This window comes from Nyctereutes procyonoides, unplaced genomic scaffold (assembly GCF_905146905.1).
Source record: "Nyctereutes procyonoides isolate TBG_1078 unplaced genomic scaffold, NYPRO_anot_genome, whole genome shotgun sequence".
NCBI lineage: Eukaryota > Metazoa > Chordata > Mammalia > Carnivora > Canidae > Nyctereutes > Nyctereutes procyonoides.
This window is the reverse complement of record NW_026575146.1, coordinates 72,308,782-72,330,927: the sequence shown is the minus strand read 5'-3', so window position 1 is coordinate 72,330,927 and position 22,146 is coordinate 72,308,782. Positions and strand designations below refer to the sequence as shown.

The 22,146-nt window shown below is 57.6% G+C and overlaps 1 protein-coding gene across 3 annotated transcripts in view; it reads right to left on the bottom strand.

Moving 5' to 3' along the window:
• The window catches only part of LRRC4B (leucine rich repeat containing 4B), a 38,246-nt gene extending 18,596 nt beyond the window's left edge, over window positions 1-19,650 (bottom strand). The window contains exons 1-3 of one of the 3 annotated variants that reach the window (XM_055310815.1): window positions 5,847-5,937; window positions 5,373-5,493; window positions 2,781-3,112 (exon numbers count right to left, since the gene is read on the bottom strand). In XM_055310815.1, coding sequence (XP_055166790.1) covers window positions 2,781-3,077 — 297 coding nt within the window. In that variant the 5' untranslated portion in view covers window positions 3,078-3,112; window positions 5,373-5,493; window positions 5,847-5,937. Of the gene's footprint in view, window positions 1-2,780; window positions 3,113-3,359; window positions 3,470-5,372; window positions 5,494-5,846; window positions 5,938-19,358 lie in introns of those variants that run through there. The other 2 variants (XM_055310817.1, XM_055310816.1) reach the window with 2 other exon arrangements.
• Window positions 19,651-22,146: the final 2,496 nt, after the last annotated feature.

Genomic DNA, 22,146 nt, shown 5'->3' with positions numbered 1-22,146 from the left:
GAGCTCCCAGCATTTCTCTCCCCGAACTCTGCACCAACAGAGAAACAGCAGATCTGGGATTCAGACCTAGGCCCCCTGGTGCTGGATCCATGTGCTCTTTAGTCCTCTCACATCTCAGCCAGAGAAACCACATCAGGAGCCTGTCTGCCCTCTACTCAGAGCTTCCCCTGGTTCCTGTCTCATTCAGAGAAGAGCCCAAGTCCTTACCATGACCATGAGGCCCTACAGGATCTGCCACTCTGCCCTCACCTCCCATCCTCTCCCCTGGCTCCCTCTGTTCCAGTCACACCAGCCCTGTTAATGTTCCTCTCACACACCAGGCAGGCTCCCACCCCAGGGCCTTTGCACTTGCGGTCCTCCCTACCTGGAATGCCCTTCCACAAGACTCCACCTTTATCGCTCAAATGTCACCTTCTCCATGAGGCCATCCTCACCTCATATCTTTAAAGCTGCAGCCAACCACCCCTCCTCCTGCACCCACCATCCCCTTCCCCCATCTGTTCCCTTTCCCCACAGCCCTCCGCATCCTGAACACATGCCATTTACTTATCATGCCTATGTCTAGGATGCAGGTGGGGGGGTAGTGCAGGGCTGGTTGTCCTAGACTACTGCTCCCTACTGAGAAGCCAACCAGGAGATATTTAACAAACACAAGTGTCCAGGGCAAGGGCACGGATGTCTGGAAGGGGAAGCTGTGGGCCCAGATTGGAAGGTGGTGAAGGGAGTCTCACCTGCGGGATTCAAGGGCGTATTCAGGCAGAAGTGTGGCCTGAACAACTGCTCAGCCCTGGGAGGGCACCTGGTATCAACTTTGAGGCTGGCAGGCTGAGCTGAGCCATGTAGAATTTGAGACACAATAAAGACACAATAAAGAGCTTGGACTTCATTCCAGAGTCCAAAAACCTTCAGAGGGTTCTAGGCAGAGGTGAGCACCCCTCAGTGGCCACTGGGAGGCTCGACTGGGCATGCGGGTAGGAGCTGGCGGGGCTGGGGAAGTGTTGCTGGGGTTGCCATTATGAGTCTATGGGTGGAGCCTCATGCAGAGCTCAGCAAATGTTTGCTGGACTGAATTGTTCACTGAACTCCCCAAAGAGAAAACGGGCCAGTTCTATCGAGGAGACACTGCTGTGGCTTTGGGCTGCTGGTGGGGTGGGCTCAGTAGCCCCAGAGCACAGATGTACCTCCTGACGCTCTAACATCTCCCTTTCTGGTAATGTGCCATCCCATTTGTTCATGGTTTATTCCCTTCTGCAAGGTAAGCCACCCAGGAGCAGGGAAGGGTCCTGCCCATCCTGGTCATGACCTAACACAGGGCTGGGCACAGAGCTGGCGCTGGTACCACGTACTGATCACCACAGGAGTAAAATAAAGGATGGAGAGGGACAGACAGTGTCCAGAGAACAAAGGTGTGTACGGGGAGAATGAAGTGAGGGTGTTGGCCCCCTTCTGGGAGTCAGGGGCAGGTCAGCTTAAACCGGTGCTTGAGAATGTAGGGTGGACTCCAGGCACACTGGGAGGTGGGCCTGGAGCCAGAGGGGGCAGGTATGGGGCAATGGGACAAGGTTCTTTGTCTCTGGATCCTAGCTCTGGCTTGGGTCCTTGCCCTGTGGCCACCCATGACGGCCTTCTTGACTTTGGCAGCCCCCTTGGCACTGTGCCCCTAAAAGATCCCCCCTCTTCTGCAGAGGGGAACCCATTCCCAGGACAGTGAGATGGGAGACACTGACCCCTTCCCCTTCCAGGGACAGACCAGGACGTGCCATGGAGAAGGGAAATGTTAGCTCCCAGGGGCCTGGGACATCACACAGGAGCCCTCTCCTCTCTTGGCTTTATGCACCAGGGTTCGGAGAGGCTTGCATGGTGTGGGGCACTGACCACATGCCTTTAAAATGGTGGATCTCAACTAGGCAATCCCTCTGTTTCCCCAAATATCTAGCAACATCTGGAGACATTTTGGAAAGTGGGGGAAGGTGCTACTAGGATCTAGTGGCCAGGGATGCTGCTCAACATCCTACAGCACATAGGATGGCCCTCACAACCAGAGACAATCAGGCCCCAAATGCCAATAGAAAAGAAGAGAGACCCTGCTTTAAAAAAGCACAGCTCTGCCCTCACAGCATCATATATAGTCCACCTTAGCCATAGTCTCAATTAATCAGGTGGCAAGTGTCCGATTGGAGCACCAGCCATGTGCTGACATGGGACTAGGCATGTGGGAGTGCTGAGATCTCCAAATGTCACACCACCTCTGGGCACATGAGCTCCGCACTGCACAGCAGATTAGTGCTTGCCAGGTGACAAAAGATTATAAGTCCCTGACAAGTATGAAACCATCAGCCCTCCTCCAGTCCCTTGAGGCAGGTCCTCTGTCATCCCCATTTTTCAGATGAAGAAACAGAGGCACAGAGTCATGCCCTCACAAGCCCAAGGCCCTGCAGTGGGTGTAGCCTTGCAGAGCACACAGATGCCTTGTGCCAGAGTCACTCTGCATACCAGTGAGTCCGGGGCCAGGCCAAGGGCTCGCCTGTCCTGAGCTGTGGAAGGCAGGCAGGTGGTCCTTCCCAGAGGCCCAACAGGCTGGCACAAAGATAGGGATCCCAGACAGGCTGAGATCAAGTTAATAGGATGCAAACAGAACCTAAGTGCCAAAGGGACGGCCATGAAGAGCTGGAGGGAATACCCACAGCTCAAGCAGGAGGAACCCAGCCACCACCTGTGCACTGCCACTACTCCCCATCTGTGTGCCCCCCCCACCCCCACTGGCTGCCGGCCCAGCTCACCTGGATGCCATTCTCCTGCAGGTTCAGGTACCGCGTGTTGACAGGGATGCTGGCTGGGACCTCAGCCAGCTCTCTCCGCGTGCAGATCACTCGGCTGGCCTGGTTGCTACAGGAGCAGGCCGCGGGACAGGAGGTGGCCGGCGGGGAGCCCCCTCCGGCTGCCAACGTCATGGCCACGCCGCCCCCGCCGGCTCCCAGGGGTGGGGAGAAGAGCCAGAGGAAGAGCAGGGCCCCATGGGGCCAGGACATCCTACCGGGCGGCAGTGGGGGGCACGGGGAGCTGCGGGCGCACGCCATCCTCAATGTTCATGCTCCGCGTGGGCGCCGGGGGGCTGTTGTGGGGAGAGAGAGGGAGAGGCTCAGTGAGGGACAGGGACCCTGTGTGGCACCCCGGCTTCCCCACCCCCAGGCAGCTCTCTGCCACCGATGTTGCCATCACCACCCTGCTCTGCTCAGGACCCAAAGCGCGGGGCTCCCTCAGCCCCATGGAGGGACAACCCACCACTGAAGGAGGCAGAGAGAGGGGCTAGCCCTGCCCTCCTGCACTGTCTCATGTCATTCCTGACCCAAAGATTATACCTGTTTCGCAGAACTGACAATGGAGGCAGAGGTGGGGTGGGGAGAGAAAGGCTGCCCAAGGCACTTGGCCAGGAATGGAGAAGTCAGTCAGATTCAAAACTTAGTTCTCTGCATGGTTTCAGAAAGGTAGAGAAAGAGAGATGGAGGGAGAAGAAGAGAGACAAACAGACGAAGGGACAGAGGAAGGGTGGCATGCCAGGTCTCCAGGTCGGGAAGCCTGGCGGGGTAGGGGGTGAGGGGAGGGGGCGTTGCGGCCTGGACTCTGGATTCCCTCACAGGTCCATCCAAGTCCCCTCACCACCTGCAGGACCTCCTGTCCCCTCACCCAGCTCCCTGCCTGCCCAGGAGTGATTGCAAGAGGCAAGTTTCCCAGCGGCACCAAACACCCTCCCCTGGAGGCCCAGGCACAGGCTGCTCTTCAGACTGTGGTCACCCCTCTGGCCCAGCCGGCCACAGGCCTCACAGCAGACAGAGATCTGAGTTAGACTCAAAGGAGGAACTTGAAGAAGGTAGGGTGCCAGACAAGGTGACTGTGGAGGTAAGGTATGGGCAGGAGAGGCTGGGAGGCATCGTGTGGGCGGGAGGGAGCAGACTGGAGAAGACAAGGGTGGGGAGGTGGCCAAGGGGGGCCTGGGATGGCCACACCCTCAGCCCCCACTCCCACTGGCCCTGGGATTGCAGGTGCATGTGTGGAAGGCAGGTCTGGTAGGTTCGAGCCAGCTGCTGGCTGCCTGCCGGGTTGGTGCTGGGCAGCCGAAGGGGAAGGGGCTGGGGCAGAGCTCTGGGTGGCAAGTGGGCGGGGTGGGGTTAGGATCCTACCAAAGAGGACCCGCGGATCATAACAACAATGGCAAGAGCTACAATAATAGCTTCTGTGTTAGGGTGAGCCCTTTCTCGGCCCCAGGCTCTGCACACACCGTGTTCTCATTTAAGCCTCACAGAAACCGGGAAGCTGTTGGGATGCCCAATCTACAAACAGGACACTGAGGCTCTAGGAGGGGGGCAGCTCATTCCATCGCGCACAGAACTGGCCAGGTGGTGGCAGAGGGGGACTGTGGCCCTAGGTCTACTCTCCCTTCCACACAGCATCTTAAGTACATACGCAAGTGTACCCACATCAGCAGGCTCTGCTCCAGCTCCAACTCGAGTTCCCCACTAGTGATGGGGAGAGGGAGGTGGTCTGCACACACATGCACAGCCACATCAGTGACACAGGCCCACTGTCAGGCCCACTGACAGCGGACTCTCAGACCCACAGACACAGGACCACCCCCCTACCTGTCCAGTGCGCGAGTACATGTGCGTCCCTGTGAGCGTGCGTGTGCTCGCATACACACACACACACACACACACACACACACACTCACTTCCTCCTTCTGCAGTGTTCAAGATAAAAATGTGTGTGCGTAGTCTGTGTGCCTGAATGCATGTGTGAGAGCCAGAGCTGGAGACAGGGAGACAGAGAGACAGAGGGATAGAGGGACAGAGGGAAGAGGGGGGAGGGGTGGATTCTGAGTCTGTATCCTGGACTCATTTTTCTTCAAGGGGAGCTGGGGGGGGAGGGGCCCGTGTGCGTCTCTATCTGGGAGTCATGTGAGCACAGTGGGGTCTTTGCTTCCCAAGTGCGACAGGGAGGTCTATGCTGGTCTTCATCCTGCACCCACCATTCCCTTCCCACCTCCTAAGGCTAGAGATGACCCAGTCCACACCTTTTGAGCCCGGGGAGCCGGTGCTGCTCAAGGGGGACAGAAATTGCAGCTGAGGGACCCACAGGCCAGGATGCCCGCAGCAGCCACCCGAGGTCGAGGTCGAGGTCGAGGCCCGCTGCCGCGTCTCTCCCTCTGCCCCGCTGCCGCGTCTCTCCCTCTGCATCTGTCACCATCTCTCCAGCAGCCAGCCTCCATCCCTCCCCCCGCATCCCAGCTTCTGCAGTGGCTGGGCCTCCCGCCCCTTCCCTCCTTGCCCTCAGCCATCTCCGTCCTTGTCCCCCACCCCACAGTGAGGGACACTCACCCCAGTGGCTCCGCTTCCGCTGGGCCTCTCCCTGGGCCCCAGGCCCCCCCCTCCACATGCCTCCAGCCGGCGGCGGGGGGCTCTGTCTCCCCAGTTCTCCAGGGCTTCCTTCGAGGTTGTGCTGGGGGGGGGCGCAGGGGCTTCTTGGGTCTCCCCGCGCCCCCCCCTCGCCAGTCGCCCTTCCCACCCCGGGAAGGCCCAGCTAGGCCACTGCAGCGGTCTCCTCCTCCCCTCCCTGCTGGCCTCCTCCAGTCTCCTACCCCCACCCCCACCTCTACCTCCACTCTCCCCCAACCACCAGCCTCTCTTCTCTCCCTCACGGCCCCCGGCCCCCTCCTCCTCTCTGCCAGTCCCCTGGCCTTGTCCCTGTCCACCTCCTTGGCCCCAGCCCCCCCTTGCAGGCTCCCCCTCACTGTCTCGCCTCCCTCGGGAAGACCGGGCCCCCTCGCTCCTTCTCCTCCATCTCCTCCTCACTCTGGCTCTGTCCCCATCACCCTCTCGTTGGCTGGGGAGCCCGTCTTGTTCAGATTCTCTGTCTGTCTGTCCGTCTGTCTTGGTCTCTCCCAGCCAGGCTCTGTCTCTCTCTTTCTCCGCGATTACAATTTCTAGTCACACGGCAGTGCAGAGCCAAGCTGTGCCTCAGCTCCCTCCCTCCCCACCCCCTCCCTCCTTCTTTCTCTCCTTCTGAACGGGGAGGGCGCCTCTCCTCCCTCTTCAGCACCCCCTTCCGTGCACCGAGAGGCCTCCCCCTCCCCCGCTAATCAAAGGCTCCGTTATCTAATTAACCCATTGGTTCTGGGCGGCAGGGGAAGGTGGGGGAAGCGGGGGAGGAAGGTTGATGGCTGGGCTGCCCTGGGAGGGGGGTGTGGGCTGTGCCAAGCCCGGCCTCGGCCTCGAGCCTCGTGGCACAGACTCCGCTGCACAACGGGCTGGGCCGCTGCTGACCCCACCCCCCCACACCGCTGGCCACAACCACCCCTCCTGCACCTGTCCCCCAGCCCAAGGGCAGACTACTGAGCACAGTCTCCCTGCAGGAGCTACCTTCAGGACCCCAGAAGCTCCCAAATCCCCTCACCATACCACACAGCCCTTTACTCCCACCCCCACCACTGATATACCAGCGAACCTGAGCCAACAACATCGTCACCCAGTCCTTCAGCCAAGGGCCAGCCCCCATTCATGCCACAAAGAAACCCAGCCCCAGATGCAGCCCTCTCCCCTGGACCTTAGCCAGATCCGGACGGCCGCCTCCCAGTACACTTCTGCAAAATGGGCAGGGCAGCGCATTCATTTACTGGATTCATTCATCTGCCCATCTACCCCTCCGAAAGATTTTCTGAGTCCCTACTACGTGCAGGCACTGGTGTAGATGCTGACAAACGCTACCTCCACACTCAAAACCCGGACATCCACAGGCTGCAGAAGACAAGTAGCTACAGTAGAGCACATGGATCAAGTGCCAGTGGGGCTGGGTTTGAATCCTGCATCTGCTGTTTCCTTGCTGTGTGATCTCAGGCCAGTGACTTCATTGTTCTGAGCTGCAGAAGGTGCTGTGAGACAGGGGTAATAACAGTATTGGCCTCATACGGCTGTTGGCGGCCGACTAGCTAAATGCTCAGCAATGCTGCTCTCTACCTTTCCTCTACCTTTGCAACACACGCAGATCTGACCACTTTTCATCCAGCCCCCCTCCAGGCCACCTCCCAGCACACCTCCGTCTCCCCCTGAGGCCAGAGTCCTTCCTCACTGGTCTCCTACTTCTGTCCTCCCTCCCATTCTGTTCCCACAGACAGCCAGGGGATGGGGCGGTCCTGTCAACATCCAAGTCAGACTCTGCCCCTCCTCTGCTCCACAACCTCTCAGCTGGGTCAGTCTCACTAGGTGGCAAGGGACATCACTTTGGTTTCCAGGCCCTCTCTCCCCAGGCTGGGCTACTTCTCTGACTTCAGCCCTTGCTTTCTCTCCTGTTCACTCACTGACCTCAGGCCACACTGGCCTCTTCATGTTTTGAGAACAGGCTGCATACGCTTCTTGCTCTTCCCTCTATCTGGATCCCAGAGGGTCCTCAGTCTGTGCCTGCCTTCTCTCAGGCCTCTGCTCAGATGTCACCTTCTCAGTGAGGCCATCCTGATCACCTCAAATCACATAGCACCTTGCCCCTCTCCAAAACCTTCTCTTCTTTACTTTCCTACATAATATTTATCACCATCTGGCCTTTTACAAGCCCACACTTGAGGGTAAGCTCCCTGAGGGCAGGTGCTGCATCTGTTTTGTACAGTTTGGATGAATGAATGCACGAGTAAGTTATCATTGCTGTTCGTCTATTCGTCACAGACTAACCACATTTCTTCATACAGTCACTCAGAGACACACTCACCCAGCCATATCCCTTGCTCTGCACCCCCAGGCCAGGACACACTCCGACGGCTGCATGTCTCAAGCTTATATCTCAGCCATCCCTGATCCTGAGGTCTCCTCCCATCCCAGGAAGCCTGCCCAACGGAAGGGGCACATCCATATGCCACAAACACAACCGCCTTCAGCTTGATACCCCGTGCCCACGCCATAGCACTACCTGGATGGCCAGGTCCCAGATATTATCCTTTAGAGTCCTAAACAGCAGGTCCCCAGAGCAGCTCCTGTGTCCCACTAAATGTCATGCTCTGTGGAGAGCTGCACCTCAGATACCACCTGTGTGAGCTATACTGCTGAATACTGCTGGGTGCCAAGGAGATGCCTGTCCTCAGCTGTCCTCAGATACATCCCTCCAACACAGATGACAGGACTGCCAGCTAGCCCTTCCTCTTCTGGGCACGGAGTACCCATCTGAGTGGTATCAACTCCTTGAATACCACCACCACCAATAATGGTAATGTCCACCACGTACCTGGCACTTCCCAGGCACCATTCTAGGTGTTGTTCTTGGAATAACTAGTTCTCCCATTGACCCTCTGAGAGAGGCTACTCTTACCCCCATTTCACAGATAGGAAAGCTGAGGTTCAGAGAGACAAAGTCACTTGCCCAGGGCCACGCACAACTAGGTAACGGCCCCTCCCTGGTCAGTGTCCCCAGAGCAGAAAGGCCCCAGAGAGCCCCAAGCTTGTCAGGACTGCACCCACAATTCCCATGGAAGTTCCTTGGGGGCACTGAACAATGCCCATCCTCTGGCCAGCCCAGCCTCATCCTTGCTATGCAGAACGTGACAACCCTACCCTGCTCCATACCCTGCTGGCAGAGGTCATGGGATCTGTCCTCAGCAATCCCCTGCTTGTCACAGTGCATCCCTCACCACGATGCAACATGTTCGCTGAGCATCCACTATGTGCCCACTGCTGTGCTAAGAACTGCCCACACCTCCAGCCACTGGTTTCTCTCCGTGGCCTATTCTCATGTCCAGTTTACAGATGCAGCCGCAGATTCAAAGGGCTGAAGGCAGTGGCCGGTGGTCACACAGCCTGTCCGTGACCCTGCTGGGACAAAGTCCAGGACCTGGCCAGGTCATTGTGCTGCCTCTCTCACCCCCCGCATTCCAGCAGAGGCCTCTTGCTTGTTCTCTGCCCCTACCTGGTGTGAGGAATGAAGTAGAGCTGGAGAGGCAAGAGGCCCCAAAGAAAGAAGAGGCGTGCAAGGCAGAAAAGGGCAGAGACAGAGGCAGACAGAGGAACAAAGACAGAGGGCTGGAGACACACATGACACACGACTGTCCACGTGAGGGGGCAGGAGAGAGCAGGAGTCTATGAGAAGGGCAGGAGAGCAGAGAAACCCTGAGAGGGAAAAGAGGACCAGGGGAAGGTGTGTGGCTGAGGCCTCACCAGCTTCTCCATCCTCCCCAGCTCAAGCCCCAAGAGATCTTGGGCACTGTGCCTGAGAGGATTCAGGCAGATGGCGGATCGGAAACTTGGGGGCCCAAGGGAGGTGGGGTGAGGAGAAAAGGGAGGCAGGGAACATTCCTGTCAGGCATACTCATTTTTCTGGGGGGGGAGTTCAAAAGGTGAGAGAAAAGACAGGAAATTGACTGCCATCGCAGCAAGAGGGATGGAGGTTAGATCTAAAGAAGAACTTCCCGACTGTGAGGGACTGGGGCGGAAGTGGAGCCTGGAGCTGGGAGGGTGGAGAGACATCAAAGCCAGAGAGAGCTGAACACTTCTCTCTCTGGATGCCTGTCATGTGCGCAAGGCTGGGAGCTGTTAAGTTAGTGGGGGGAGGGTACGGGCAGAGCAGGCTTTGGGGACGATGAAACAACTTCACACATGTGTCCCTTGGAGCCAGTCCCTGTCCTGAATGCTTTTCAAATGAAAGCAACCCCAAAGCCTGGAGAATTGACAGTCCCCTAACTTTTGAGATGGGGGAACCCTGGGCAAAGGGCTGCCCAAGCTCCTCAGAGCTGCTGCTGAGGAAACAGGTGGAGGGGGCTCAGCCCTTGACTCTCCCCAGCCGCCCACCTGGGTGGGTCACTCACTGGCCAGCAGCAGAGTAAGGCGGGAGGGGCGGGTGGGTGACTTGCTAGGAGGAAGATTATCCCAACTTCCCACACTGAGGCACTGCCTTTCCTACATTCATTTCACAAATATTTACTGACTGGCCCTCACCTCCCACCCTCCGCGCTCCAGCCACACTGGCCTCAGGAGGCTCCGACGCCAGGGACGCCAGGCAGCCTCGGAGGTTTGGCCCAGCTGTTCACTCCTCTACCTGGCTGCCTGGAGCGAGTCTCCGTTTGTCGACAGGGTTTCTAGCCCCGCCCCCGCCCCCCGCCCCAGCCTCTTGCGCTTGCACTTCCTCTGCTGCCCAGCCCTCCGATGGCCAGAAGGTACCCTACAGACAGCGATTTGTTCCGTCTATTGTTTGTCTCCCGCCAGAAGGTGAGCTCGGCAGGCAGGGAGTTTGTCCGGCTTGTTCACTGCTGCGTCCCCCGTACCTGGGACACGCAGGCCCCCACGGTGCCTCAGTGGACACTTGCGGAAAGAAGAACGAGTGCGCGAGCGCCCCCTACCGCCAGGTCCCCCGCTGGCGTTGGGTGTAGGTGCGGCCAATGACACCTGTGCTGCTCAGTAGGGAGTTAGTGGTCCACAGGGGAGCCTCGCGAAGGCTGAGCCGGTGAGCACAGGGTGGGGTCCCGGGAACCTCTAGGAGAAGCACTGCCCCTAGCCAGTGGAGGCGAGTCGGAAGAGGGGATGTCAAAGCTGAGACCTGAAGGATGAGCTGGTGAGGTGCAGGGGCCAAAGAACTTCTGGATTCAAAGGCCTGGGGGCCAGAGAGGCAGGTGGGAGTTAGGGAGCTGCAGGGGTCCAGCTCAGCCACAAGAAACGTCCTACCTCCACATTTGGCTGAGAGGTAGGGGTACTGGGGGGGCGATGTTGAGGCAGGGAAGGGGCAGGGTCCTCTCTGACTGAGAAAGACCCCTCTGAGTGAACTGGAGTAAGGCTGAAGGCTGGGGAAGAGCTGGGCCAAGGGTTCAGGGGAAGAGGCAGAGGCCATGGCTGGAGCTTAGGGGATGGAGAGGAGGGAGACAATGAAAAGATACAGCAAGTTGGCAAAAGGGGCAGAACTTGGAGGAAATGCAGGAGGTGAGGCAGAGGGAGGAACAAAGTTCTCCTTAGAGATCTGGGGTCAGATTCTAAAAGCCAGGAGAGGAGAGAGGGCAGGAGAGGAGAGAGGGCCGGAGAGGAGGCCAGGGGTGGAGGAAGAGAACCAAGAGGGGACCTCTCGACCAGGACCCCAACCCTAACCTTGGCTGGTAGGTGGTTACTCCACTTAGGTCAGCAGTCCAGATGTTCCAGATGTTCTGGGAGCAGTGGTGGAGGGCTCTGGTCAGTCCCTGGCTGCGAAGCCTTGGGCCAGCCCCTCCATTTCTTTTCTCCTGTTTCCTCCTCTGTAAAACAGATCCTCGGGGACACTCAGGGGCTGAGGGGCTTCATGAAGCTCCTCAAGGGGGCCCAGAACAGGGTCTGGCTTCGCAAGTGATGAGCAAGGATGAGCAGGACTCAAGGCCTGGCTGGTCCAACCCTGTGTGACTGCCAGTTTTCTGCTAGGAGCCTTGCTGTCACTCTATTTCCTCATCTGAGAAATGGGAATTAATAGGATACCACATGACAAAGGGCTGGGAGGGCGAAGGGCTAAGGGACACAGGAAGGCCTGACAGCAGCAGCTGTCTGCCAGCTGGTATAGAACTGTTTCAGGATCTACTGAGTTGCTGTCCAATGGAAAGCTCTGCAACTATGGAAATGCTCTCTCTACATCGTCCACTATGGTAGCCATGAGCATGTGTGGCTAGTGAGCACTTGCTGGGTGGTGAGTGACTGAGGAATTGAATTAATTTAATTTAAATTAATCTAAATGTCACTGGCCACACGTGGCTGTGGCTGCAGTTATTATGGTATTGGACAGTGTGATTCTAACTACTGATATGGCTGTCCCATGTGTCTGGCTGGACCCCAGTCCTGCTTGAAACTGGTTCTGCCTGAGTCCCCAAAGCTCGGGGTCCTTCTGCTCTTATGGGATCCTCCAGGAACCAAGGAGATGAGCTCTGGAGAAATGAGCTTTACTGAGGGTAAGAGGCCCAGGAGCCAGGCCAGCTCTGCCTGTGTCATCTGAGGCCTGCAGAAAAGGAGCTACAGGAGCTCCACTTTAGTGGAAGGGCATACTGAGGCCTGGTGACATCCTTGCTGTACCCATGAACACCCAGACCCGGCACGCTCCAAGTTGGAAGCTCGATCTCCAGGCCCCTGTATTCTGTGTACATGCTGTGATTCTGTGAGGCTCTGGGATGTGTGGGCAGTGTCACACTGCTGAATCGAATCTACTTGGGAGAGACCTAGGGCCTGGTCTGGTATGGGAGGTTTTCAAAACAGGTCACTGCCAAGGCTCTGGCAGGGGTGTGTGAGGTGAGTTTGCAGGTGGGAGGGATGCAGTGCAAGCCAGTTTGACTGTGGTCTCCCTGGTTCCTTCTTCCCTTATACCCCGGAAAGGGCAATTTTGCAATTCATTTTCTACCTCAGGATAGAACTAACCATCTTTATAGTTAACATACTAACTTATAGTTAACTGCATAACTAACTTTAAAAAGTTGAGGGGGGCGGGGAGATGTACACTAGAAGTAATAAAGAGTGGAAAACCATTGAAACTGGAGCAGTGTCTCTCGGACATCCACGTGTGTCCAGATACCTGGGTCTTGCTGAAGTGCAAATTCTGATGGGGGTGGGGACGGTCTGGGTGCAGCTGAGGCCTCCTTTCCTGGGGCTGCTGGTCCTGGAGCACCCTTGCACTCCATTTCAAGATGAATCACGAACTCTCCTCCTCCCTCTCCACTGCTCTGAGGAAGAGAGTGCTTAAGGGTGGGCTAGACCCTGGTGAGAACCTCAACTGCCACAATTGCCAGCCATGGAGCCTTGGAAAGGGATAGCAGTGCTTGGGGCCTCAGTTTGCTCATCTGTGAAATGGGGAAAACAGCTAATCTTCCTTCAGGGGTGGTGAAGACTCATTGGTCTGATGTCTGTGATGGGTTCGGCGCAGTGCCTGGCACACAGACAACTCTCGCTGAAATGATTCTCTAACTGTGAACATCCTCCTCCTCCTCCTCCGTGCCATCACACCATCATTCTAGGATGATGGAGAGCTGGAAAGAGTGCTGGTGTCCTGGAAACTTGGGTTCAAACTCTGACTTGCCACTTGCTCACTGTGGTCTCCCTCCTGTCCCTGCCAGGCTCTGTCTGTATAATGACACCCAGCTTGGTGGGAACTGATGGTGACACGTCCAGTGCTGGGCACTTAGATGACAGTGATGTTAAAAGTTATTTACTCTGGGATGCCTGGGTAGCTCAGTGGTTTGGCGCCTGCCTTTGGCTCAGGGCGTGATCCCAGGATCTGGGATCGAGTCCCATATCGGGCTCCTTGCATGAAGCCTGCTTCTCCCTCTGCCTAGGTCTCTACCTCTCTCTCTCTCTCTCTCTCTGTCTCTGTCTCTCATGAATGAATAAATAAATAAAATCATTTTTAAAAAGTTATTTATTCTCACTGGATCAGAAGAACAAATCTCTTCCTCATTCTATGACTCAATCTCCCCCCTTCCCATATGTAAATCTAACATTTCTGGCTGGATCATTTATCAGGGAGTGGAGGGACCATTGAATCACCTGAGGAATCTGTCCCTGGCCCACCAGCTAGACATGGACTGGACACCCTGTACCTGGTAAGGAAAGCCCACTGTGAGAATCGAGGTGGTTGGGTCCTTTCCCCTGGGGGCATAAACAAGACTAAGAGGCAGGGAGTCCCTGCATTACAGTAACCCTAATGTCTCTTTTAAAGTCTAACCTTCTGTGAGTCTACTGTTATTAACAATCTGATTATTGTTATGATTAGCAATCCCGATTTCTATTTAGAGGGCCCTATGGATGCACATTCCCCTCTGGAAAGCAGTGGTCTCAGCTGGGGGAAGCAATCTGCAGGGTGCCACACCTGGGTTTGCAGTCCCAGCTGAGCCATGTCTGGCTGTTGACGTTGGGCAAGGGGCCTCATCATTCTGAGCCTCAGTGTCCCTGTATGTCCAACTAGGGATGACAACTGTGCTTCCCTTGGAGGTCCACCGTGAGGAGTAAATGGGACAGATCCACACAGAATGCCAGCACACAGCCTGGCTCATGGTAAGCTCTCGATGGATGTTAGCTCTTATCATCTTGAGCCATGTGTTTGAGGGTTCTAGGCAAGAGGAGGGCAAATCTCAGCATTTCCTGCCTGGGATTTGCCCCTCGGGAGAGCTGGGGCTGGCACTGCTCTCTGACCTTTGTCTCCGTGTTTGAACAAGATGCTCCAAGGCCTAATTTCAGCTCCCCAGGCAGGAGAGTGGGCTGGGGGCTTCATTGGGGAAACAGCTCAGATGGGAAGGGAGTGGCCTGAGCTGCTGGTCCAGCTCCACCTCCCTCCCTCTCTCCTCCCCTTCTGGGTCATATACACGCTTCCACTTCCTACTGGGCCCAGCATTCTCACACTTGGCAGCCCTCTTGGGGACCCAGTGGTCCCCTGGGATGGACTCCTGCCTGACCCCCAACTGCAGGGTCCCTTCCCAGCCCATCTCCCAGGCCTCCTATGCAGCCCCTCCGCCTCCACCTGCCATGACAACAGTTGCGCGTGTGGGTTTCCAGGCAACAAGGGGGCATTTTGCCACTGTTCTTGCTCTTTTGCCACTCCCCTGTCTGGCAGAGCCACGCTACTCTCCGAGACCTGTAAGGGAAGGGATAGGGGCTTCTGTTCAGTGAGGATGGAGGGGCGCTAAACTCAGAGATGAGGAGGTGTCCACACCACCGGAGAGGAAATGAAAATGCACTCCTACCGCCTGAAAGGGTGAAGGTGGAGGAACTAATGCTGGGCCCAACCACTGTAATGGCCCAACAGCTACCCTTGTCATCTGCACCCCGACCTGGAGGTGGGGCCAAATGCAGCCCCTCTGAGAACAGAGCCCCAGGCCTGTCACTCTGCCCCCTGTCCTCTAGGACCTACACCTGGACCAGATGAACTTCCAAATATGCACCTGTCCCCCAACACACAGAGATACTACCCCTGCCTGGGCTACAGTTCCACACTAGGTGGACAAGTGTGGGGTCTGTGGCCCTTCCCAACTGTTAGCCAGCTCACCACAGGCTGCAACACTGAGTCTAGAACCCTGCAAGGGGCCCTGCAAGGGGTGGGTTCGAAGCTGACCCTGGCTGTGGAGAACTTGTATGTGCCCTGCACCCTGGGGGTCCTGTGAATTTCTACTTTGGCATGGCAGGGGGCAGGTTAGCTGAAGCAGGGCCTCTGAGCTAGGGCAAAACTGTCAGGGGTGGGGGGATGATGGGGCAAGAGGGACAGGCAGGCAAAGCCCATGGCGGAGGGGCTCAGATTTTGGAAAGAAACCCAGAGAAGCAGCAAGGAGAGAGTGACAGGGAAAAAAAAAAAAAAAGGGGGCCACGAGGAGAGGAAACAGCCAGGATTGAAACTGGAGCCAGAGCTGGAGCCAGGCAGGAGCTGGGCAGGTAAGACAGACGGACGAGAATAGGGAGTGGTGGCCCACTGGCACCTGAGCATGGCCCATGGCTAACCCAGAAGGAGAATTTTTCAAAAGAAGCTGATAATCTGGATTTTTTGTGATGTGACTGACATAGAACATTGTATGAGTTTCAAGTGTACAACATAATGATTTGATACTTGTGAAATGATCACCACAGTAAGTCTAACATCCATCAGCATGCATAAGTACATTTTTTTCCCTTGTGCTGAGAATGGATTTTTATGTGAAATCACCTTTTTTTTTTTTAAGTTAACAACATATGAAATACTTGGAAAGCACTTGGGGGAAAGAACACTCCCGGCCCACAGGCCAGCAGGGTAAGTGCTCAGGAATGTGGGAAGGTGAGTGCAGGGAAGAAGCGGCAGGAGGCAGGGAGGAGGTTGGAGGGGCAGGGTGGATGGAGGTGAGGGAGAGTGACACAGAGGAGGAGACAGTATGCTGAGCCCAGAGTGGAAACTGAGGCAGGTTTCACAGCAGATGGGTTTTGAGAAAGAAAGACTGATGCATAAGTTTCAAGGTGTAGCTGGTGAGGTGGGGGCAGGAGGCACTGGGCTGGGGGAGCGGGAGAGGTCATGGGGGAATGGGCTTGATAGAGATAGGAGGTCCCAGTGACACCTTATGACAGATGCCTGGCCAGAGGCAGGGAAGGGTGAAAGATGTTACAGGATCATGGGATCATGGAGAGGGCTGCCATCCCAGCAGGCAAGGCAGGTGAGCACAGGGGTGGGGAGGAGGGGAGACAGGAATGAGGAAGGTGGCAGGAGAATGGACACTGGAAGAAGCCCAGAGGGTCCCATCAGCCTCCCGCACCTCCCAGAGATGTGTCAGTGGCCCTCTGATTCCTGCTGTCTTAATTCTATTGTCTTCTCTGACAGCAAGGAGACCCCTAGAAGTCCTCTGACTTGGGGAACATTCTTCCAACTGCCTTTGGGTGCATTAAGCGTGAGCACAGGAGTCCAGCAGTGCTGGATATCCAGTCGGCACATGCCTGTGCCCCTCTCTTGGGCTGGTGTGGGGGGGTGTTGACTGTGTGCAGGTCTGTTACTGCATTAGCAGCATGTGGGGCTGCATCCCCAGGGCTCCAAGGCCACTTCTGTACCTCTCCCTTTGTGTCTCTTTGTGCATGGGAGTTCATGAGGCAATCATGTTTGAGGGCCTCTCTGACCAGCGGGATTCTCTGTGTGGTGCTGCCTTTGTCTCTCCCTCTGAGTCTCTGTATGCGAAGGACTGTGTGTGTCTCTTCTGGTGTACCCTCTCCTTCTCCCTGCCCTGCTCCTTGCAGCCTCAGGCCCGTTCAGAGGGTTAAGATGGGACTGTGGAGTCGTATGTGTACACGACTCCAGGTCTTTCTCCTGGCCTCTGGCTGACTCTGGGTACTGCAGCCCTGTTTGTAACTGGGTCTCTGGCTGCCAGTGAATAAGTGTGGTGTGTGTGTGTGTGTGTGTGTGTGTGTGTGTGTGCTCGCGTACCTCTGCCTACACATGCCTCTGTGTCTTTCTCACACTCTCCCACCCTCTGCCTATGGCTGATTCGGGTCCCTTACGGTTAGACACTGTGCCTCTAATCCCCCCTGCACCTCTGGTGGTGAAGTGAAGTGTTCTCTGGCTCCTTCTTGCCAGCACTGTGGGTCGGTAGGCACCCTCCCTGAGTCTGTGGCTCCCTGTGTCTCTGCCTAGCTCTCTTGCTCTCCCTCCTCTGTGTGTGTGGATGGTGTGTGTTCCCAACTGACTCTCGCTTTCTTTCAGAAATTAAGTGAGTAACTCTGTGTATGTCTGGCTCCGTGGTGATGCACCCTAATTGTGTGAGTGTGTCTGTTTGGGAGTCAGGTCCCCTCTCTCACTCTAGCTGTTGCCTCTATCTCTCTGGCTCCCACCCTTCCCTGCCTTGTTTGAGGGTCTGTCTCAAAGCCTTCCTGCTGCTTCATTCTCTGCCTCTCCTTTTTGAGTGCGCTGCGGACAATCAGGTGGCCAGGATTAGAGGAGACCCAGTGAAGAGAAGAAGGAAGGCGGGAAGGGGAAGAGAAGGGTGCAAGATGTAAGTTAGAAGGAGCTAGGAGACACAAGATGCCACAGGAAGAGGGAGGGGCCCATCCTGGCCATGGTCCTGGGAAGCGGGGAGTTTTTAGGGGGGGAGAGGATGCTGCCGGCTGCCGGGACCAGGAGGGAAGCGACTCCGGCTACTCCCAGCTGCCGCTGGAGCCTGAGTTCCTGTCTGGCGGCTGCGCGGCTGGGACTAGGGATGTGAGGCGCATAGCAATGGGGCGCTGCGGAGGCTCGACTGCAGCTCCCAGCTGGGGAGGGAGGGTGGGGAGGGGGCTGTGGGGCAGCCCTGAGGCTCCCTTGCCCCTCCCCCTTCCCAGCTGGGCTCTCCCCAGGGGATTTCCCCACCCTGAGAAAGTGTCTCCCGGAGAACCGGGCCTGAGGCTGCGGGGAGCAGGGGAGGGAGAAGAGGAGGGTACACCAGAAGAGCAGCAGAGGTGGGGGTGGGGAGAGAAGGGTCAAGATGGGAGTCGCGGAAAGAAAGGGATGGAGGTGTGTGTGGGGGGAAAAGGGGGCTCAGGGGCAAGGCTACTCAGACCCTCAAGAGAGACTGGCTGCGCTCTTGGCAGGAGAGAAGGGAGGAGCCCATGGAAGGGGGTCTTGCAAACTTGGGTGGAACCCTGGACAGAGCCTGGGCCTCGTGGTCCTGGACTGAGGAGTTGGAAGGAGGCAAGCGTCAGGAAGGAGAGGTTTCAGAGATGCCCCAGGACTGGGAGGTCTGGGGTTGGGGGATCCCACAGGGCAAGGAGACAGGGAGACAGGGAAAGGGGCTCTGAGTGAGGAAAGGTCATAAAAGGCGATCCCAGACACAGATGAATATGTGAGAGAGACAAGCTGGTGGTAGTGCTAGGGAGAAACACCCCTCCCCAACATACACACTCACACACACACGGATCCTGAGCAAAGAGGGGAAAAGACAAGGGTTCCTGAGACTAACACGGTAGGGAGTGGGGCTAGAGGAGAGAGGGGCTAAAGTCAGGGTCTCCTGGAGAGGTCAAGGGAGCGGATATCTGGTGGGAGAGAGTCAGAGACGGAGGTGAGAGGACCCTGAAGGGAAGGTGAGGTGCAGTTAGAAGGTCTTAGAAGAGCAGGTGTGAGAGTGGAAAGCCAGCAAATGGGGGGGGGAGGGGAGGTCCCCAAGAGGAGAGGGCTAAGGATGGTGGGAAGGAGGTAGTCGTTCCGTGGAGACACATGCGGGAGGATAGAAGGCCCCAAAGCAGAATCGGGTCAAGAAAGGGGGTCTGGGGAAAAGGGAAAGACAGGGGTTTCCTTGCCCACCGGTAGGGGTTGGGGTACCCCAGAGAGAGAGGGGCTGAAGATTGGGGAGGGGGTAGTCTCGCTCCCCAGTCACCCCCTCCGTCTTTCCCATTCTCACATCCCAAACTCCCCGGTTCTCCCTGGTTACCAAGGCAACCGCTCCTGCCAGGCGCGGTCACCAAGGAAACCCCGTGCCCGCCTCTCCCCCTTCCCCATCACTGGCGTGCCCCCCCACCCCAAGCAGCAGCCGTGTGGAGGTGGGAGGGGCAATGGTGGGGGAAGAACTCGGGCTTCCACCCCAGGAAGGGGGGCCCACATCTACAATCGGCTAGCCCCCCCACCCTAAGCCTACATCTTCAACCCCGCAGCTGGATACGCGCAGCTCTCACCGGACGTACACCACCCCCCCCTCCGCCCGTCCCGGAGGCAGCGGCGACCCCCCAAGACAACTCGCATGGCCCAGAGAACCCCCACCCGACTACCTCCCCCACCCGCTTCGGCTCTCCATCAGGCCCCGCCCACTGTCCTCTGCCGCCGACCCCCCCCCTCCGGGAGGAGGCCTTAGACCACAGTCCCCTAATTAAGAATGCCCCCCACCCACCCTCCGCGGTTCCTCCCGCCCCACCCGGCGCCCCTTGGCGGCTACTCACAGCGAGGAAAGGGGCTCCTTCCTGGGGGCAGCATGCCCGGCCCGCGGGGGGAGGACCCCCCCCCAATGAGGCACAGGGATTTGGGGTGCGAGGCCCGCTGCGGGGAGGCGCGGGGGGCGGGGCTGCGGCCAGGCCTGGGTCTCTTGAGTTCTCCCCCCTCCCCGGCTCCTGGATGGGGAGGGGGCTTCCGCAGCGCGGTGGTGGGGTTCGGGGGGCCGCTCTGTCTCCTCGCTCGCCCGCCCGCCTGCCGCCCGGCCCGGCGCCCTCGCCCGCCGGCCCGCCGCCCGCCTTCCTTCTTGCCTTCCTTTCTTTCCTTCTTTCTTCCCTTGCTTCCTTCCTTCCAGCCTTCCTTCCTTCCTTCCTTCCTCCCTCCTCGGGCCGCCGGCGCCGCTCTCCCCCCACCCCACCCCCCCAGGCCCCGGCCCCGGCCCCGGCCCCCGCCTCGGACGGTGCGGCAGCGACCGCGAGCAGCCGAGAGCGGCGGAGACGGGAGCGGAATACTGATGATGGAGGGGGAGCGGGAGGGAGGGGAGGGAGGGCGCCGGGAGGGGGGGGAGAGGCTGCCCGGGAAGGAAAGGAGGGGGGAGAGGAGAGAGGGGAGGGAAGACAGAGAGGAGGAGAGGAAGAGGGGGAAGAGAGGGGAGGGAGAAAAAAAAAGCAGAGGATGGTTAAGGGAGAGCAAGGGGGAGGGACGAGAGGGTGGAGGGGGAAGGGTGGAGGGGTAGAAGAAACAGAGGAAGGAAAAGGGAAGGGAGAAGAGGGAAGGAGGAGAGAAGGGAGGAAATCGGTATGGAGAGGGAAAGAGGGGAGGTAAGGGGGAAGGAAGGAGGAGGAGGAGGAGAAGGGGGAGGAGAGGGGAAGCAGGGGAGGGGAGGGAAGAGACTGAGAGTGGGGAGAGGGAGGGACTATGTCCGAGACTGAGGGGAAACAAGCGGAGTAACTCTTAGTACACCTTTGGTAAATATTTGCAGGATGAATGTGGGAGGGACGGGAGAGGGAGATGATACAGGGCAAGAGGGGACAGGTAGAGGAGGAAGGAAGTGGCTAGGGGACAGGGACAGGAGTGGGGCAGAGGGGGAAGGAAGCAGGGCCCCCTTGGGGGGTCGCAGTGGGGAGAGGGAGTGGGGGCTAGGCTATTAGAGTTAAGAGCCAGGGGGAAGCTGGCAAGACGGGGAAGAGGGCAGGGAGGAAAGGAGCTGGACAGAGGATGGAGGAAGACCCATGGTGGGTTGGGGAGAGGACAGACCCAGGGCCAGGGAGATTGGAGCCTTGGAGCTGGAGCTCTGATGGCACTAGGTAGTGGGGGCCTGAGGAGGGGCACCAGGGCATTCCTTGAACCCCACTATGTGCTTCCTTCATACCCCCACCACCACCCTCAGCACCAAGAAGGAGCCTCACATTCATTTTCTACACAAGGACACTGGGCTCCCAGAAGCCCCAGGGCAGGATCCAAATCCAGAGTCCTGGGTTCTGGAAAGGGATTGTGGAAGATCTCCTCCCTGGCCCAGACCTGTCAGGTGGAGGCTCCTGGAAGCAGGCAGAGAACAGAGCCCCGCAGCCTCCCCCCTCATCCTCTCACCTCCCCTAGGTGTTGGCAGCGGGTGCTGGGGATACATTTAGAGCTGTGAAGTGACACTGTACCTTGGGTTCAGGGAGGCAGGGAGGGAGGATGCAGAGGCCCAGAGGTCACCTTGCTTTCTCTCTGCCCCATCAACTCTCCCTAAAAGACTCGAAATTAGGGGGTAACGAAACCCAGAAGGGGGCTGAAAGGAGGCAGCCCTATCCAGGACACTGAGTTTCCTTCTGGGTTCTGAAATTAGGGCAGAAATCTCATCTCTTCCCTGTCCCCCCTCCCAGCCCCCAAGAAGTCCAGCTACTACCATGGGACTCAGAGGGGAGAGAAAAGGTAATAGTTCCTTTCCTCAGTCCCACAGTCCCAGAGAGGTCACCTCTTTGTCCTTTTCCTTCTGAGAGCCCCAGGGAGGGGAAAGTTGGGCCCCTCTCATCCTCCTAGGCAGAAATGGGGCACAGTGGAGTCGGGTCTGGGGAAGGAAGGTGCCCCAGACAGACAGGTGTAATGAGCCAGAGTGGGAGACAGGCCTGGAGTTCATGAGTGACAAGTGAGGTCACATCTGGGTGCAGAAGAAGCAGCTGTGAACAGATGTGAGAGCTACAGAGAGGGAAGCTGTGAGAGGAGAGACAGGCAAGGGCCACAGAGCAACAGGTCGGTTGTGGAGCTTTGGGTTCACACCTGGCTGCTGCTCAAATCTGGTTTAGGAGACTGGAGGAGTGAATGTGTGTGCACTCCAAGGTGCAGCACAGTGCAGGCCCAAGGGCAGCAGTAACATTGGTGAAACTGTAGCGATGATGGCAGCCAGCGTGTTCTGCAGGCGAACTACTACTACCGTCAGATGCTGTGCTGAGCACTTTGTGAACACCTTGCTGTCTCCTTACAACTACCCTGAACTTGACTCTGAGGGATGTGGGCACTGGTGGACACAGGCAGGGGTCTGTGAAGCCCCTGCTGTGCCAGCATTTACTCTTTAATACAGGAGGGTCCCTGGGAGAGGTCAGCGCAGGGAAATAGGGAAGAATTTCAATATCTTACCCACCCATGAGCTTCCGGTCCACAGTCTGAAACTCTGCCTGTAGGGAGTGACTCCTCTGTGTGATTGTCATTGAGTAACAGTGTTCACTGAGGACTGGCTCAGTACCTGATGCCAGCCAGGGCCCTGAGAGTCAGGGACAGACAGAGCTGGAGAACAGGACAGAGCACAGTCCCTGCTCT